The sequence below is a fragment of the Nelusetta ayraudi genome, unplaced genomic scaffold, assembly GCF_046127955.1.
Source record: "Nelusetta ayraudi isolate G7.1 ecotype Tasmania unplaced genomic scaffold, CSIRO-AGI_Nayr_v1 ptg000250l, whole genome shotgun sequence".
Taxonomy (NCBI): Eukaryota; Metazoa; Chordata; class Actinopteri; order Tetraodontiformes; family Monacanthidae; genus Nelusetta; species Nelusetta ayraudi.
The window spans coordinates 52,501-71,415 of NW_027466299.1; the positions used below are offsets into that span (position 1 = coordinate 52,501).

Genomic DNA, 18,915 nt, shown 5'->3' on the forward strand with positions numbered 1-18,915 from the left:
GCTTTCACTCGTACTCAAATAAAGTTCTTGAATCTTTAACGATCGATAGATAGATAGATAGATAGATAGATAGATAGATAGATAGATAGAGTAAAAAATATCCCCACTGTTTTAACTAAATGTCACCCTGCCCTCTGATATTTACCGCTTTTGTTTGAACAGAGTGGGAGTAACTCGACCGTCGTCCTGTCACGCGCGCCTCCTCTGTTTTCGTCCGGGCGTCCCGCCCCTCTCCTCGCGCCATTGGCCGCCTGGCGAAGAGCAAGCACCCCGATTGGCTGTGAGGAACGGGGCGGCGGCGGTGCGGACGTGTAAACCCGGAAGTGGGGACGCTTTGGAAGTGGTGCGCTGGCACTTCGGACGCTTCGGACTCATCCAGGAGCAAAAAGCTGTCGGTTGGGTCTCTGCCGTGGCCGCGGACCGCAACAAGACGTTGCGAGTAGACAAGCAGAGTTTTCACGGCGTCTGTTGGCGGTGACACCTGTAAGTATCTGGATGAATGCGCTGAATCAAACGTGCACGTACACACTACGATAGAACGGATGTGTGACCTAATTAGAGGCTGTGCAAGTTGTCTACGTGCTATTTCAGTATCTATTTTTATTTTTATTTATTTATTTTGAAAATATATATACATTATATTACGGTGTTTGCAGCGAGATGCAGTCTGGTGAATGCTCACGAAGAACATTAAGAGGGCGCTCTTAATCATTTGAAAAGGCTTCCTGCTGTGTGTTGGGAGTTTAAGGAGAAAGCGCCGCGTGGCAGGATGTGTGCATCAGAAGTGAAAGCTGGACCACTGTGAAAAAAAAGAGGAAGCGTTCCATTTCTGTTCCCTGGTGATGGTGCACTCGTAAGGGAAGCTACAAATGAAAGTGAACAACAACTGGGAGTTAGTGGGTTATTTACAGTGTAGTATTGAACAACAAACACAATAGTGTTGGCTCTTTGATTTGAACTCTGTTCTCATAAAGAAAGCTGTGTTTTTCCGTCCGTCACTGACTGGGGCAGATCAGAAAGTGACTCTGGGCAGCTCGGTGAAGTGCAGGACTGACTGTAGCAGCACTGGAAATATCCAGCGCCTATTTTCTTCTCTCTTCTTTTAAATTTCAAGGTGCACAGTAAAACTTTGCTTCATTTTCCAAAGGCAAAGAAAAAGAAAAGGTCTCCCTTGACAGCCTCCAACGCTCCTCCAAACACACTTCTGTCTCTTCTCCTCTGTCAGTCTCCTGCGGGAGTCTTCGCCACCATCTAGTGCACGTTCTCGCAGGATCCCCCTCTTCTCTCTCGTGGTGCACACACCTCCTCCTCCTCCCTCTTCTCCACATCCTCTGCTAGCAGATGTGCTTGTCAAAGCTAGAGCCACTTTTCTTTCGTTCTTCTTCTGGAGATGAGGCCGCTCTCCGCGGACGCCGTCGTGCAAATATTTCCCACCAGAAAACTTGAAACGGCTCTGAAAAGCAAAGTAGACGTCGACTCCTCGACTCGCACTTAGCTTCTAGAGCAGGGGTGTCAAACTCATTGTGGTTCACGGGTCACATGGAGGAAAATCTCTTCCCAAGCGGGCCGGAGCGGTAAAATCATGCTGTGGGAATAATAACGTAAAAATAACAACAACTTCCAGTTGTTTTCTTTGTTTTACTTTACTTGTGTTATTTCAGCACTCTGCACTCTGCACCAGTGTTGCCAACACCTCAGTAAGGAGAGCCGCTATTGGCTGTCCTGAAAGTAGACAAATGACCTCATCGTCTAATTTGCATAATTTACAATTTGCACTTGATCGCAGCGTAACAACGCCGGGAAAAGTCGCTAGATTTGTCGCTAGTCGCTTTTGACAAAGAAAAAAGTCACCATGGGGAGTTGGAAAGTCGCCAGATGTTTGCGAGAAAGTCGCCGAGTTGGCAACACTGCTCTGCATTGACTTTGTCTGTTTCGACTGAGACATTTTGGGGCCATGAGGGCAGCCAATAGGAGAGTTTCTGGAGCAATGAGGGCAGCCAATAGGAGAGTTTCTGGAGCAATGAGGGCAGCCAATAGGAGAGGTTCTTGGGCACTGAGGGCAGCCAATAGGAGAGGTTCTGGAGCAATGAGGGCAGCCAATAGGAGAGGTTCTGGAGCAATGAGGGCAGCCAATAGGAGAGGTTCTGGAGCAATGAGGGCAGCCAATAGGAGACGTGAGTGGCTGTACTTGTGCCGGTTTGCTCAGCCCCAGTATTGAGTTTGTTTGCAAAGCAGAAACGATATTGCGACACCAAGTGGACACATTTAAAACAGCACTTTCTTTCATTGAGAAATTGCAGTTTTTATATTTTGCAAAATCATCTCGTGGGCCGGAAAATAACAGTTTGTGGGCCTGATCCGGCCCGCGGGCCATATGTTTCACACCCCTGTTCTAGACCCATTCGGTCCAAATGGCCGCCGCGTCGATTAGTGCGGTGTGTTTGTTAAAGAGGCTGCGTGTGAGTTTAAGGGAGGGAGAACTACGGTTGGCTCCCCTGAGTACAGGGAACATTAAGTTGCGACACCTGGGAAAAGAAAAATCGTCTTGACTTGTCTATATGTTTAAATCATCCCCACCACACCTCTCTCTCTCTCTCTCTCTCTCTCTCTCTCTCTCTCTCTCTCTCTCTCTCTCTCTCTCTCGAGCTGTCAGGGTAATCAAAGTGTGTGTGAGAGACTAAATGAGATGGATAGGAAGTGCGCACGGCGTGAGCACAGCGCACGTGCACGGCGGCGGGAATGAATTGAATTAAGCTGTGAAAGATGAACCGTCTGCCTGATCAGAAGTGGCTCCGCCCCCTTCTGCTCATGATGGCGTTTTCACCCACTTCCTCCCTGCACATTTCCCAGGTTGTGAGTTGTGCTCCGGTCGAAGCGGATGATTGGCTGTGTGGCGTCCCGTCTGTCCACTCAGACTGCGGCCTTTTGTGTGTGTGCAGGCTAACGGGGAAGGATGGGCAGGAAGGACGCCAGCGCCACCGCGATGCCGGTGGACCAGTACCGCAAACAGATCGGTGAGTCTTGACTCCTCCTTGCAGCGGACGTCACGCCGCCACATTTTTTTTTTTTTTAATCTCCTGAATGAAGGGATTTCAAAAACAAAAAAAAACAAAACCCAAAGTTGTCGCAGTCTTTGTTCAGAAACGGTGTCATTTAAAAAGTACAATTCCGTTTGTCGAAACCAATCCCTGGCTGTAGCTCCGCCCCATTCCCAATGTAAAGGATGCTGATTGGTCCAATCGTGCTTGTAGAGGATTGCGATAGCAGCTTTTCCTGAGGATTCAGCAGTTCAATTTGTAGCATCATGTGATTTTTTTTTTTTTTTTTTTTTACTTTTGTTTTGTTCCTCATTTCCAACATTAGTCTAAAATACAACACAATACACTTTAACGATGACAAACCACACAGGAGATTCTGGTTTTCTCTCCGCCGTTCTGTGACGTGTGCATACAGTATTTTGCAAAACCAGATGATGCATCAACGCAGGTTTGCCCTCACCCGTCTGCAGCAGGTCGAACAAAAGGAGCTGCCGACGTACAGTAACAAGCTCAGTGTGTGTGAGTGTATATTCCAGAAATGCACAAAGACATCCAGTGATAATAAACCCTCTGCAGCACCTCCTCACTTCCAACATGTGTCACTCAGCTGTCGGGACACTTTCAAGCCTATCGGGTCCCAGTTATTAAAAAAAAAAAAATGTCTTCAATAGTTTTTTTTTATCCAGAAGTCCATTCAAATGAAGCACTTTTGAATAGAAACAGAAAGAAGAAAGAAAGGCGCTGGACGCCTTGTGTCAGTCGGACAATAGCCCGGAGAGGTCGAGCGGTTGCAGGGTCAGCCGGGCTGAATTTGTAATGGAGCGACTCACTAATGGAGCGTCGGCGCTGCCGCTCGTCGAGCCGTGCCATCATCCCTGCTGGAGTGCTTTTTGGCCTGTCAGACGGCCGTCAAGGCTCCACTGTTGGCACTCTGCCTGCTAAACACTGTTATTAAGGCCGTTATAATTGACCGGACTGCGCCGGCCTCGGGAGAGATGCAGCCTCCGTCTTCTTAAGTGGCTGCGCTGCTCCAACTCTGGTAAAGTCGTGATTGCCGCCCTCACTCAGCCCACCACGCTGATAAAAAGACCCCCCCCACCCCACCCCCCACTCCCTCCGCACCCTCAGATTTTTTTTTTTCTTGAAGAGCCAAGAGGGAAATAGGTAATTATTGTCTTAAGATGGCCTTTCATTGCCAACAAAAAAAAAAACCCTAAATCAAACCCATTAAGTTGGAGTCCTTGCAGAAGACATGGTTGTTAATTTTTTTTTTTTTTGTTAAATTGTTCGTGGTTTTTGCCCAAATGATCTGAACACACACACACACACAAATTGCACGTATTCGAACTGAGGCGCCGTCTTATGGAGAATTCACTTTGTCAGTGTTTTCAAAATAAGAGAGTGTGCAGAGAGTAATAAAAAGCAAACATAATGCAACAAAAAAAAATAACGAACATGATTCTGGAGATCCGCCCCCTGTGACATCATGAAGGGCTGGGATTACTCTCCTGGCTTAAATTAAAGAGTGCCATATTTTCCAGATCACCTTGTTAATCTTTGCCCACCCAACGTTCACTTGATCTGCGTCACTTTTCGCTAGCATTTTTGCAGGATGCTACAAACGGATGGCTAAATGTGCAGTTTCTCTGTGTGGATTTGTTTTGCGTGTTTTGTGTCTTGCGTGTACGATTTGTTTCGTCCACTATACTTTGTGTTTTGTCTACTTTTTCTGCAGCCTTTCGTTAAATCGCCCAAGCTTTTATTTTGCAAATTGACGCAGTTGCTCGTATGAATTCCTCGCCCTATTCCAGTTGGTAGCACAATTTTAATCTATAGTGAAAACCAAAAACGTCGGTCCGCTGCTTTATCCGCAGCGCCGTCTCTGAAGCGGCGGCGCTGCGGCGCTGCGGCGCTGCTATTTCTGAAATTGTCAGTCTTTTTTTTTCTTTGACTAAAGATAGTGGCGGTGAGTCGGCGTGCGCGCCGTCAACGCGTCCCCTCCCCCTTTAAAAGCCTGATGTTTCCTTTCATTCAGACAGCCGAGCCACTTGAAAAGGTCTTCCTTCTTTCAGCGTCGCCTTAATGGACAGTCAGTGTGACATGTAAATCATACGCTTTGCCAGCCTGCTTTCCTTTGAAGGCTTAATCACCTGCCGCTAATTTTAGCCCATGCCCCCCCCCACACACACACACACACCTGTCTGGTTATGCTAACATGAGCAATAACTCATGATAAGAGGGGAAAAAAAGTAATTATCTGCTCAGAGTGGATCAGAAGTACTTTCAAAGGCGAAGGAGTGAAAATCCAACAAGTTTAAAGTGTGTGTGTGTGCGTGCGTGTGTGCGTGTGCGCGGGCGGCCTTGACATTTCCCTTGTCCTCTTGATGTGAATCCGCTGATGACTCGATGGATGGAGGCGTCTCAGCAGGCATGCGGTGAGATCAGGAGGAGTGTGTGAGCTGAGAAGTGTGTGTGTGCGTGTGTGTGTTTGCGTGCGTGCTGGTCCATAGAGGTGTCTGCTTGTGATGAATTGCTTCCCGATCAGTTTGCTCGAGAAACATTGTGTCTTGGAATGAACGTTGTGACGTCGTGGCGTTAAAACTCTTTCCCTCTTTTCCACTCGGCCGCTTTGAAAGCGGAGGCAGGAGGGAGGGGTAAATGCAAAACAACAGCACACAAATTAGACTAAAAGGAAAAAGCGCCGTTGTTCTACTGCCGCGATGTAAACGTACCACGGCTGTTATAACTAACAACTGCATCAGTAATCATACAAATCAACAAGCAATTCACCCCTAAAACAGCAGCAACAATGCAGTTGTTATTATACTATTATTCATTTTTCATGCTTTGTGCAAAAACAGTGTAACAGTGCAAAGTTAAAATTTTATTTTATAGTTTAGCTGTGATAATGCAAGCTAGAAACACACCTCACGGCTGGGGCATGGACGTGTTATTGTGAAATGCATCTCCAGCTTAACTTTATTTTGAGGACTCTGGGAGAGTTTCCTGAAGAGCCGTCCAGTCACAGCTGGACCCACCCAGGAGATGTCCTGTGATCCTCCTCCTCCTGGACCCCCTCCGCAGCTCGCCACACTTCTATTAGGCCTGAGCCGACTCAGAGGGAGGTGGGCGGGGAGGAGGGTGAGGAAGAGGAGGAGGGTGAGGAGTTCAGGGGAGAAAATTAAGTGGAGAAAAGAACCTGGAGGCTGGGGATGGTTTAAAAAGAAAGTCCATGCCAAGTCTCCCCCCCAATATATGAACCCCGAGAGGCAGAACACACACACACACACACACACACACACACACACACAGCTTCTTTTCTTTTTTTAATGGTCTTGTTCCTCCCTCCATATGGCCGCCAAGGTTTTTCTGTCTTTTTCTTTCCTCCCCACCTTTCAATGCAAATGAGGCTTAATTGGCTGGAAGTAAAAACTCCAAATGGCCTTTACATGTCACATCATCAGCCCAGAGAGAATGTCGATGCCGGCCTAATGGCTTGGTCTGACACACACACACACACACACACACACTCCGGCTTCTCTATAGGAACCGCCGTTGACCTTCAGACATTTCCTCATCTTGAATCTGTTTTTTTGTGCCTCTAAATCTCAAATCTCTGAATCCTTCTACATCTCGCTGACTTAACAAAGGCAAGAAAACTCAATAAAAAAACAACAACTTTTTTTTTCCATGGCTGGTTGTGCAAAACTAACGTGGCACCTCCCACATAGGCTGACGTGTGTGTGTGTGTGTGTGTGTGTGTGTGTGTGTGTGTGTGTGTGTGTGTGTGTGTGTGTGTGTGTGTGTGTGTGTGTGTGTGTGTGTGTGTGTGTGTGTGTGTGTGTGTGTGTGTGTGTGTGTGTGTGTGTGTACATATCTATCTATATATATATATTTTTTTGTGTATATACAGTGTGTGTGTGACATATATTTATATGTACATATATATTAGTATTTTATTTTTTTTCTCTTAAAGCCCATCAAACTGCTCCAGCAACATGAAGCAGCCACCTGGAGCTGTCCGTGGTACCGATCCAGCTCTGAGCTCAACCTCCTCTTCCGTTGCCTGACTTTTTCCCTTTTTTTTTCTTCTTTTTTTTTGCACATACAAGCAGCGGACCGAAAACCTTCATTGTTTTGTAAAAGTAGTAAAAATGAGTTTTCCTGTCTGTCTGCCAAGAGTGAAGAGTTTAGATCCCAACGTTTTAGCCTCCAACCGCTTGGCATTTTCCTGCGTTTGTTCGTCGCACAAAACCCTCTGCTTGAAAAATCATTCCGCTGCTCCGCACGTCTCCCCGACGCACTCGCTGCCTCGGCTGCCGTTCCCCCACCCAAGGCCGACTGAAGCCCAGCCACTTTGCGCCGCCGCCGCGCTTCTGATTGGTTCCCTCGCCGGCAAAAGCAGGTCTGCGAATTAAATCAGCCCGGCATCCACTCAGAAGTAAACAGCCTGTCAAGGACGCAGGCGTATTCACTGGTTGATTTATTTTATAATCAGCCTTCTGTGTGTATGTTTCACTTTTGACATTCGCTGTCTTTTTTTTTTTTCTTCCTTTTTTTTTTTCATCCATCCAGGCAACGATGCATGGATGGATGTTTTTCTTTTTTTCGTTAGGGTTGTAAAAAAAAAAAAAATTATACAATCGTGAAAATGATTAGAAAGAGTATTATTATTTTTTAAAGTTCTCACAATTAAAAAAACTGAACAAAATGAATCAGTTTTATGACTTGAATTCATCAAGACAGTTTATTACATTTTAAATGAAGGAAAACACACACACACACACACACACACACACACACACACACACACACACACACACTTTGCCAGTTATACAGCCGTCTCCCCCTGGCTTAGTTTTCAGTAGTTTGGTCTCATTTCTGCCCGGTGACAGTCGTCAGTTAAACACAGTTTAGAAAAGAAAAGAAAAGCCTCCAGTCACTGATCAACATTTCCCCTCCGTCTTCCAGGGAAGCAGGACTACAAGAAGACAAAGTCGGTCCTGAAGGCCACGCGACTGAAAGCCGAAGCCAAGAAGAGTTCGACCGGCTTCAGGGTGAGGCTACAACACTTCTTTCTCTCTCCGTCTCTCTCTCTCTCTCTCTCGCTCAGCCGCACTTTAGCTCACTGCATTTTTTTTCACGGCTCCGCCACAACTTCAGCGCAGCCCTGCGGAATAGAATAGCGCTAGATAACTTCCTGCTGCGAGTCAGCGAGGACCCCCGCTTCTCGTCTGAAGATGGCTGCTAGGAAAGTGTCTCCTGTTGAGGAGGGGGAGGAGGAGGTGCAGGGGGGGTATAGGAGTCCTCTGCAGAGTTACACTGGCGTTTCTGCACAGTGTCTGCAAGGAAGAAGAAGAAGAAGAAGAAGAAGAAGAAGCCACATTTTAGAGGAGGTATAAATGTCTGGAGGGAATTCATTGCAGTGATTATTCCAAAAGTAGGTGAGCATTGGAGAGGAATGAGGACGTGCTCTACACTGAGGAGGAGGAGGAGGAGGAGGAGGTGCACAGAATATTATATTTCTCTGTGTGCCGATAGTATCGTGAATACACCTGCTATCAAAAACCCTCGCTCCTTTCTTTCCATCTGGACGCTGCTGCATCGTGCAGGTCAGATGGACGCCACTGTTGTTTCATGTGTGCTCAGATGAGGTGGACAGAGAGACGCCAGCGCCATCATTCATCCCTGCCACCTTCATTTAGCAGCTCGACAAGTCCAGATAGAGGAATTAAAAAAACACACGGGATTCATTAAAAATAATAGAATTTATCAAATATATATATATAAATATATGCAAAATATACATGATGTATAAATGCTACATTTAAAGGGTCAATGCACACAGTGTGTTTTGTCCTCCACAAAATAAGACTTTTTATTTATTTTTTTTTTTGTCTGTTTTGTGATTCTGCTCCCAGTTCATCCAAAGCCAAGAGGCTCCACTTCCTCATTAGGCTTCAGCCGGCGTACTACGCACACACACACACACACACACACACACGCGCGCGCCCAGGGAGAGGCGGACAAATCGCGGCAAGGATTAAGCGGCGGGTGAAAATGGTCGGGCCTTAAAATATGCATCTCTTAGACACGCACGGCCTCATTAAGCACGTCTTTAATCCAATTAGATTAGTCCATATCTTGAAATATTGATATTTCTCATGAATAATTCAGCTCTTTCTTCACGGTCCGAGATGAGGGGGCGGGGGACGGGCGGCGGTTTCTGAGGTGCGCGGGATTAAAAATACCTCCAGGGACGGGCGCATTAAACGGACTCAGACCCCCTTCTGGACCCCCGACTTCCCGCACAATCACTGCAAATGAAACGGATCTTTGGTCACGCTGGATTCTCCCTCCACCCATCCATCCCCCCATCCACCCATCCATCCATCCCTCCCTCCATCCCTCCATCCATCCCCCCATCCACCACCCCATCCACCCATCCATCCACCCATCCATCCATCCCTCCCTCCCTCCACCCATCCACCCATCCATCCCCCCATCCACCCATCCATCCATCCCTCCATCCATCCCTCCATCCATCCCCCCATCCACCACCCCATCCCCCCATCCACCACCCCATCCACCCATCCATCCACCCATCCATCCATCCCTCCCTCCCTCCACCCATCCATCCCCCCATCCATCCCCCCATCCACCACCCCATCCACCCATCCATCCACCCATCCATCCATCCCTCCCTCCATCCCCCCATCCATCCATCCATCCCCCATCCATCCCTCCCTCCATCCACCCCTCCATCCATCCATCCACCCCCCATCCACCCTTTCATCCCCCATCCATCCACCCCTCCATCCCCCATCCATCCCTCCCTCCATCCCCCATCCACCCCTCCATCCATCCCTCCACCCCTCCATCCATCCCTCCCTCCTCCATCCCCCATCCATCCCTCCCTCCCTCCCTCCCTCCCTCCATCCACCCATCCATCCACCCCCCATCCACCCTTTCATCCCCCCCATCCACCCCTCCATCCCCCATCCATCCCTCCCTCCATCCCCCATCCACCCCTCCATCCATCGCTCCACCCCTCCATCCCCCCATCCATCCATCCATCCATCCATCCCTCCCTCCCTCCCTCCATCCACCCATCCACCCATCCATCCAGCAGGGCCGCAGGGCATTCTGGGTAAAATGGTGTAGCGCTCAGAGATGTGGCTGCAAGCTGTGCAACAGTTGTCTCATTAACTGACCAGTTGAAATTGACCGATTGATTGATTGACTAATTGATCACATATTGAGTTGTCACCCAGCTGCTGTTAGTAATGTATAAGTAATAGGAGTCAGTTTTAAATCGGGCATTGTATGGAAAGTTTACAAAGACGCATTGAACCAAATGACTGCCTGAAGCAGTGAAGAGCACAGGACTCCTGCACCAAAACCTGACCATGTCAATAAAAACTGGTGATGGCAACGGCTACATTTTGAAAGACGGCTTTGACGCTCGCATGCGATGGTTTTTCCAGACGTATCCATCTAAAGTTTGTATCGCAAAAGTCTCATGGAAACACTTTTTTTTTTTTTTTTTTTTTTTTTCCGCATTTACACTTCACCGGATGTGACGTACGGGGTCACGTGACCCGTTCACCTCCAATAAAAGTGGCGCGTTATGGTTGGACGGAGAAGGAGACGGAATATTTTTTTTACACGTCACCAAAGAGAAAAAAAAAATATAACAACCATTTACTTTGCACTTTACATTGTACTTTGTTGAAATTTCAGGAAAAAAACGCTTTTATTGTGCGAACGGTCGTGGAGACGCAGCTGCGGAGGCGTTGAAATGTTGCCGTAAAATCTTTTGCAAATTGTTTTTAAGGAGTCGTCAAATACGGCTGAAGAGTTTTCAGTCTGTCACAGCGGCAGAACAGTGTGTGTGTGTGTGTGTGTGTGCTGGTCGCCAGGGTGACAGGTGGGGGGGGGGTGGAGAGGGATGGTGGGGGGGGCAGGAGACTGAGTCCCAGCGTGCCACAGCTGCCGCCGGCGCTGTGAGAGCCACAGGATGAAGATGACGACGATGATGATGAGCTTGGGTCCCATCCAGGGTGTGTGTGTGTGTGTGTGTGTGTGTGTGTGTGTGTGTGTGTGTGTGTGTGTGTGTGTGTGTGTGTGTGTGTGTGTGTGTGTGTGTGTGTGTGTGTGTGTGTGTGTGTGTGTGTGTGTGTGTGTGTGTGTGTGTGTGTGTGTGTGTGTCCCACTTTGCCCCAGTAAACAATGATGTCGCTCATCAAGTGCAGGTGCTTGGCGCGACTGAAGCTGCGAGATTGTTTTTCTTGTGGTGCGGCGGCGGCGGCGGCGGCCGAGTGGCAGGAAGCAGCTGCTGTCTTCCTCCCCGGAAGCCACCGCAGAAAATCTGGAGTCCCGCCGTCTCCCGTTTGAACCGCCGCTCCACACTTTGTCCGCATCGCAGGTGCAGCGGCGCCGCTCAGCCTGCTTTTAAAGCAGCAACTTGGAAAGAGAACGACAAGAAAAACAAAACAATCAAGCCAAGGTGCTTTGATAATCCCTCCTTCCTCCTCCTCCTCTTCCTCCTCCTCAGAAGGACTCAGGCAAACATATAAAAAAAAAAAAGAGAGAAGCAAATCTAGCAGCGCCGGTCTTGTGCTTAATATGTGAAACTAAAGAGCATGAAATTTAAAAGTTTTCCAATTAAGCGGCCGACTTAAAGCCTCGCGCAGTTCTGCCGGGACGGAGATAAATGCAGTCGGGGTGGGTGGTGGGGGGGGTGGAGGGATGGGGTTCAGGTGGGGGGGGGCACTAATGAAGACCAACGCGGCTGATGACTCGGCGCTGCAGCGTGTACACAGATAGCAGGCGACGACTCGTTGCCTTTTATTTCCCGACAACAGAGAGGAACTGTTGGCCTGCAGCCTTATCTGCCCCCCCGCCATTCCCCCACCCCCTTCCCCTCTCCCCACCGCACTTATATATTATTTATTTATTCATTTATTTATTTACCTACCTACCCCCACCCAACGTCCTCTTTTTTTTTTTTGTATTATTGTTATTCTTATTTTTTCCGTCTTTCCTCGCTGCTGTTTTGGCCTCTGGCTTGAATTTGCGCCGTGCTTTGTGTGTGCGTGACGTGCGTTGCAATTACCGCGTCGGTGTTTTGTCAAGATGTCATTCCTATTTTTTTGTTTTGTTTTGTTTTGTTTGTTGTTTGCTTTATTTTTTTCTATATCCCGCACGGCTTCCGCCGGGCTGTGCCGCGGGTATTCTTCTATATTCTCTCTCGCTCCCTCGGCGCGACCTTGAATCACCTCCAGATGCAACAGCATCACAAAACCTCACAGTTTGATGGCGCACGGGGAAGCGTGCAGTGCAACGTTACAGTGCAATATTTAGCATGGGGTTTTCAATAGAAAAGTGAAAAGGCCCAATAAAAACTGCATGGCGGGGAGGGAAAGTGCTGCGAGCGATTGAACTTTGACCTTCACGTGGACAAAAATCCACTTGGAGAGTCGGATGCTCTTCTTTGTTTCCGCCCAGCGACGGCGTTGAGACGGTTTGGACTCTTTGTTCAATGAGCGACGACGCCGACTTGTGCTCGCGTTCACTTTTAAAACAAAAAAATAATAATAAAAATAAATTCCCAGTCTGGTTTGTTTTTCCCCGAGACGTCTGGAGCTCAAATCACTTTGTAGTCGTATGGCCCAGTTTGTTCGTGCAAAGAAAGAAACAAAAAACAAACCTCATTTCCCTGTTTGAAGTCAAATATTTCTTTTCTTTTTTTTTCTTTGAGTAACCTCCAATCAGGCGGCACTCGGCATCTCTCTTAAAGCCCTCCAAGCTCTCTGGCGTTGATTAGAAAGTTTGCCGCTAATGAATCCTCTTGATAAAGAGTAACTGGCATTGTTGGGTACTCCTGAGTGGCCCTGATGGAACTCCAGCTGATGAAGATGGTGATCGAGTGAGCGCCGCCTAATCAACCAAGCGCCTTCTCTAGTTGTGTCGCCACCCCGGTGGAAAGGCTCCATTTGTCTCTCATGCACACACACACACACACACACACACACACACACACACACACGCACACGCACACACACACACACACTCCAGACTTTCCAGTTAAACTCTGCAGGCTGATTGCAGTCACAATTCGTGAAACTTTTGTGGTCAGTCAACTTGTTTATCTTCTTCTTTTTCTGTGGTTCCATCTTTTATTTTGCAAATTTGCAACATGTTTATCATCATGGTTTAAGTGCAACGACATTTTTTTTGTTTCTCACAGTGCCAAATGCACAAAACATAAAATTTAGGGCATCAAAATTCCAATTTATATGAATGAATAATTTTTATTTCGATTATGCTTCTGTGCACATCAACAAAACAATTTATGCAAAATATCAAAAAAAACGACAACAACAACGAGAAAAAAAATAGTGGAAATAATAACACCCAGGAAATAATAATCATAATAAATAATTTTGACACACATCCCAAAAGGAGTGAGAAGAAGCAAAACGTATTCAATCTCACCCCCTTTCCCTAAGGTACAAAAAAAAAAAGTAAATCATTGCAAAGTTGTGCAACAATAAGGACAAAGAGAAGAAAAAGAAGAAGAAACACAACCACTCTAGATGAATTAATAACATTGACTGTATGCATGGATTCCACACATTTATACCTGAATGGACCGACCATCCTCAGCTGTGGCCGTATGCAAATTATTGCGCAGCTTCATGTGTTACCAGATTCCATGCAGTTTTTATTAGAATAATCCCATTGGAGCTTTGGCATGATGTGTAATTGTGAACCTGTGCAGCCAAAGCTCACACGCAGCCCTGTGCCTGCGCTCGGCTGTGGCACCACGGGCACATTTTCCCCTTCTCAAACGGCTCCCGTTATGATTCCTGTCCATCCATCAAAGCGGGATAAACCAGAGGCGGGCGTCGCCGCTCAGGTAGAACAATTCCAGCAGGGAGAGGAGGCGGAGTCAGAGAGGCGCGCATCACATCTCATGGCACACTTGAAAATCAAGATGGATGAGGGGAGAGGCGGGGGGGCGGGAGGGGGGGGCAGAACTGACAGAGGCACACTTCATGTCGAGAGGAAGATTTAACGCAGAAGAAGAAGAAGAAGAAGAAGAAGTGACGCTGCAGCACAATGCAGAGAGGTTGCAGGCGGCCGCGTTGCTGTTGGGCGGAGCTTCCAGTTGTTCCAGCAAAACATCCTGCAAGGAGTTTGCTGCAGTCAAAGGATGACGGACAGACCGCCGGAGTCGTGTTTGCTTTTAGAGAGCCTTGATAATTAACATGTATATTCATGTATTTTCCTTTTTCAAAACAAGGTGATGCATAATGCATTTACACACACGCACGCACGCGCACGCACACACACACACTAGGAGGCAGCTGATTAGGGATGCAGCAAATTTTCCGATAACAAAGGAGCTCAACAGGGCGTTTGGCAAATATACTGTAGATGTAAACAGACCATAAATAAGAGGAAATATTAATGTGAACAATAATAATACAGAGTGGTGAGAAGCTGCAGGAAGCTGCCCGCAGCTGCCGCCGGAGAGTCGCAGACGCAGCCGAGCCGAGTGGGCTGGACGCAGTGGAGCGCCCCCTTCAGGTTGACATGTCTTCTTTCTCTTGGCCTCAGGACGCCTTCCTGCTGGTGGCGGCCGTGCTCCTCCTGGTGCTGTGCCTTTACGCCTTCTTCTACCTCAACCTGAGCACCGAGATCGACCTGGACGCCGATTAACCGCGAGGTTTTCCCACCTTGTTTTTTCCCCTGATGCGGAGGGAGCGCCTGGCCGCCGACGTCCTGGAAGGACGGAGCGTGGGAGAACATCAACACGGACCGACTCTCGGGATGTGTTTATGCACCTGGGGAAAAATGTGGAGAGAAAAAAAAAAAAGCAAAAAAAACGACAACAAAGAAAGAAAGAAAGAATCATTAGTGTTTGAAAAACAGTCCCCTGCTCCTGCCGGCTGTCTAATTACATTCCCTGCGAGGCCACCGCCTCCTCCTATTCTTTCTCGCTCCGCTAATAGAAAAATGTAAATCTGCGGCCGCGGTGAAGCCATCCTTCCTCCTCCTCCTCCTCCTCCTCCTCCTCCTTGTTCTCCATCGCTCGGAGACAACAACACTCGCTTCGCATTCCGCCGCACAGACCGCCGGCCGTCCACAAAGTGTGAGATTAGAATCCACAAAGCCCCTCGGCCCTGATTGAACATGTGTGCGGAATACAGAGCAACACGTTGTACCTGCTGCACACGCACACACACACACACACACACACACACACACACGCATGCATGCATGCATGCATACCCCGTCAAAATTAGCATTACAAATATGATTTTGTGTTTTTCATTTGAATGGAAATGACTGCGGCTGAATGGAGGTGAGCCTGTACCATCCTCCTGGTGTGTGCAGCACGTTGAGGACTTCTTCTTCTTCTTCTTCTTCTTCTTCTACATTTTTTTCTAATTGTCTCCTTGCATCATCTGACCTTCCAATAAACATTTTAGTCCGAGTGCTTCCACGCTTTGAGAGCTTCTTTGTCAGCCACAGTCAGCCCTCGAGTCAGGGACTCTTTTTTTTTTTTTCCTCCCCTTTCTCTCTCTCTCTCTCTCTCTCTCTCTCTCTCTCTCTGTGTCCCTCTTTCGACATATATGTTTATTTCTTTTCTATATCATGCATTCTTTGTTGGAAGTGGAAAATTCCGGTCTTCAGCCGTTTTTTTTGTTTGTGTGTGAAGTTGCCGGAGGAACCGCCCTCATTTCCTTTCTTTTTGTGGGCAGAGTTTTGCTACACACTTCACATGTTTGGCCTCTGTTTTAGGATTAGGAATTCTCTTGGTACCACAGGAACCATGGAGCTTTAGCACAGTTTGACAGCCAGTAGGTGCTGAACTTCCTTCTGACGGTTCCTGAACGGTGCCGTCGTGGGTTTTCTGTGTGGGGGAGCTTCTGCTTTCATTAATCAGGCTCCTACCAACACACAACTGTCAATCATTTAGTTCCTGTTTGGTCCCCGTGGCAGGTTTACATGGGAACCAGGAAGCCACGTACTCTGAGTACTTCCTGTTTCAGCCTGTCTATTTTTCAATGAAAAATACACAAGCCGCCATTTTGTTTCAGGAGCTCCTCGACACGACGGCAGCCTTGCTTGAAGGTCATCTTGTTGGCCGCCCCAAACTCGTCATCCTCCAGTTTTTTTTCTTTGCTAACACCCGAAAACAACATCCCGTTGTTTTTTTGGCGACTGCCGCTTCTGTAAATCTGCCAGAGTTGTGGTTCCCACGAGCGAAGCCATCGGCCTCATGACATCGGTTTGGTATGAGTAGTTTCTGGACTCATGGGACAACTGAACAACTGAACTGAACCAGTCCAGAGGAGAGAGCAGGTTCTCCGTTCTGCATCCTCTCAGCCTGGAAACCTGAGCCTCTGTTAAAAGGTATCATCTTCTCCCCTGTTCTCTTCCTCCCATCACCCGCTGACCTCTGGCTTCTAGAGACTCGCTCCACTGCTGTTTATCTCTCCTCCGGTTGTCACTCACGTGTTGCGACAATCGAGGCGGCTCCGACCCCAAAGAGACCTTCGCACGCGGCAGCGTTCGTCGCCAAAGGTCGCCATTAACGCCTACGGGAGCCCGGAGGACACAAAAGGAAAAGGATCCAGCTGCTTATTTCATCTGAACGGCCCACAGTTTGTCACAATGGTGCTGCCGTGGCGGCCGCTGTAATGGTGGTCGGCTGACGTGGAACAACGGATTTGCTCTCTGTGACGTTTCTTCCACTTCCTTCCAGTTTGCCTGTGATTGTGTTGCTCTTTGTAATCATATGTGCTATCTGTGTGTACAGGTGAGATTTTTTTTTTCCCCCAATAAACTGACCGATTACTGAGAGATCTTTACCGCTCAGCCTCTGCCTCGGTGATATCATCTTCAATCTCAGACGAAGGCAAATTTGGGTCTTTTTGAATTGAATTCAGTGTCAAAGGCCCAGCGGGTAATTGTTAGCGTCCGCATCTGCTGGAATAGAGAGCGACGGGTGAAAGTCGTCAGTAGAGAAATAAATTGCTTGCTTTGTTGACGTGAAAGATGAAAGATGCCCAAAGGGCGGCCATGAATTCTGCAGCAGTTCAAAGCTTTGGCCTGCGAGGGCTTTGTGAGGCGACTGTGTATTCTCCGACACGCTGGGGTCTTTATGAGGACGTTTCACCCCAAATCGTTTAGAGTGGCTGACTTGACACAGTCCTGGTTGCCATGTTTGGAGTTTAACAAACAGAGGATTTAACCCAACCCACGACGGTGAGTCCTACGCAAACAACAACAACAACAAAAAAAAATAAAATCATACGTTTAAAAACAGAAACCAAAACCCCTCCGCCGAGCCTGCGTCCACGGTAATTCATGTCTTTTAAAAACAATCTGCTCAACTTCCCGTCTGGTTGCGTTTCTTTCCTTCCAACGTCCCGAACTTTGCCAACTTGACCCTCAACTGCTCAGCGCTGCTTGCAGGAGGGCAGGCAGGTCAGCATTGAGGGCTCTCTTTTCTTTTATTACTGCATTCAAAGCAGATCCGTGCGGTCATTTATTTGCCTTTTGTAGTTGCTGACGGCTGGCGCGGCTGCAGAGTCGCACGGCGTTCCTGAGCTGTAATTAAAGGCCTGGAGCCATTAGCCGGCCTGCGTCACGTCGCCACCCCTGGCTGATAAGAGCCACGCAGCCCGCCTGTGAACAAGCCCGACGGCTCCGACACTGGCCCCGCCCCTACCTGCCCCCACCCCGCTACCCCCCGCCGCCCCCCCCTGTAACAAATGAGCCTGACGTTGTGCGCCCACTTCCTGCTCATTAGTCATGTGAGGTGTGTCACCCGGAGTAATTACACTGTGTAGCTTGAACACACACACACACACGCATCGCCTTTACATTCCCACACTTGCTGGTCGCCCAGGATGGCTTCTCATGCGTGTGCGACATGAATTATGAACAGTCGCACACGGGCGCACTTTGCTTTTAAACAAACGCGTGCGTTTTGTCTCAACTCTGCGTCCACGACGGCGTGAGAACACAGCCTGACCTCACGCTGTTTTCCCACCAAGATGCCGAAGATTTATATACCTTCTGTGTATGTAGAGTGTGTCAGTGAGTGTGTGTGTGTGTGTGTGTGTGTGTGTGTGTGTGTGTGTGTGTGTGTGTGTTTGAGTATTCAATGCTGCGCCTGTGGCCACGCTCCACTGGAGCACCGAGTCTCTCCGACAGACTGGTGAGAAGTGAAGAGGGTCGGTCCCGCCAGGAGCTCATTTAGTGCCTGTATCCTGAACACACACACACACACACACACACACACACACACACACACACACACACACACACTCATGCACGTGCAAACACACTGCTGCGGCACCAGCCTGCCATCAGGGAGGTACAGTGAGAAGACAGCCGCATGATGCACGTCACGTAGCAACACTTTTCTTCGCTTCCTTCAACATCCTTCATGTCTTCTGCCTCTACAGCCACTGCTGGAATATCTATCTCTCCATCTGTCCATCTCTCCATCCATCTCTCCATCTATCCATCCATCCATCCATCTATCTATCCATCTATCCATCTGTCCATCTATCTCTCCATCTATCTATTCCTATATCTATCTATCTATCTATCCATCTGTCCATCTATCTCTCCATCTATCTATTCCTATATCTATCTATCTATCTATCCATCTGTCCATCTATCTCTCCAGCTATCCATCTTTCTCTCCATCTATCTATTCCTATATCTATCTATCCATCTGTCCATCTATCTATCTATCTATTCATCTATCTATCTATCTATCTTCCATCTATCAATCTATCTATGTATCGTCTGTCTGTCTGTCTGTCTGTCTGTCTGTCCGTCC

General features: G+C 48.1%; 1 protein-coding gene across 1 annotated transcript; it reads left to right on the top strand.

The window, feature by feature from the left end:
• Nucleotides 1-344: 344 nt before the first annotated feature.
• triqk (triple QxxK/R motif containing) lies at nt 345-15,551 on the top strand. Its single transcript, XM_076016959.1, has 4 exons — nt 345-483; nt 2,940-3,014; nt 8,010-8,095; nt 14,667-15,551. The coding sequence occupies exons 2-4, from the start codon at nt 2,954-2,956 to the stop codon at nt 14,766-14,768; spliced, it is 249 nt and encodes an 82-aa protein (XP_075873074.1). The 5' UTR covers nt 345-483; nt 2,940-2,953; the 3' UTR covers nt 14,769-15,551.
• Nucleotides 15,552-18,915: the final 3,364 nt, after the last annotated feature.

Coding starts and splice junctions, on each gene's coding strand:
- triqk (XM_076016959.1), top strand. CDS start 2,954: ATGGGCAGGAAGGACGCCAGCGCCACCGCGATGCCGGTGGACCAGTAC. Junction 3,015..8,009: donor CCAGTACCGCAAACAGATCG/GTGAGTCTTGAC, acceptor TCCGTCTTCCAG/GGAAGCAGGACTACAAGAAG. Junction 8,096..14,666: donor AGAGTTCGACCGGCTTCAGG/GTGAGGCTACAA, acceptor TCTTGGCCTCAG/GACGCCTTCCTGCTGGTGGC.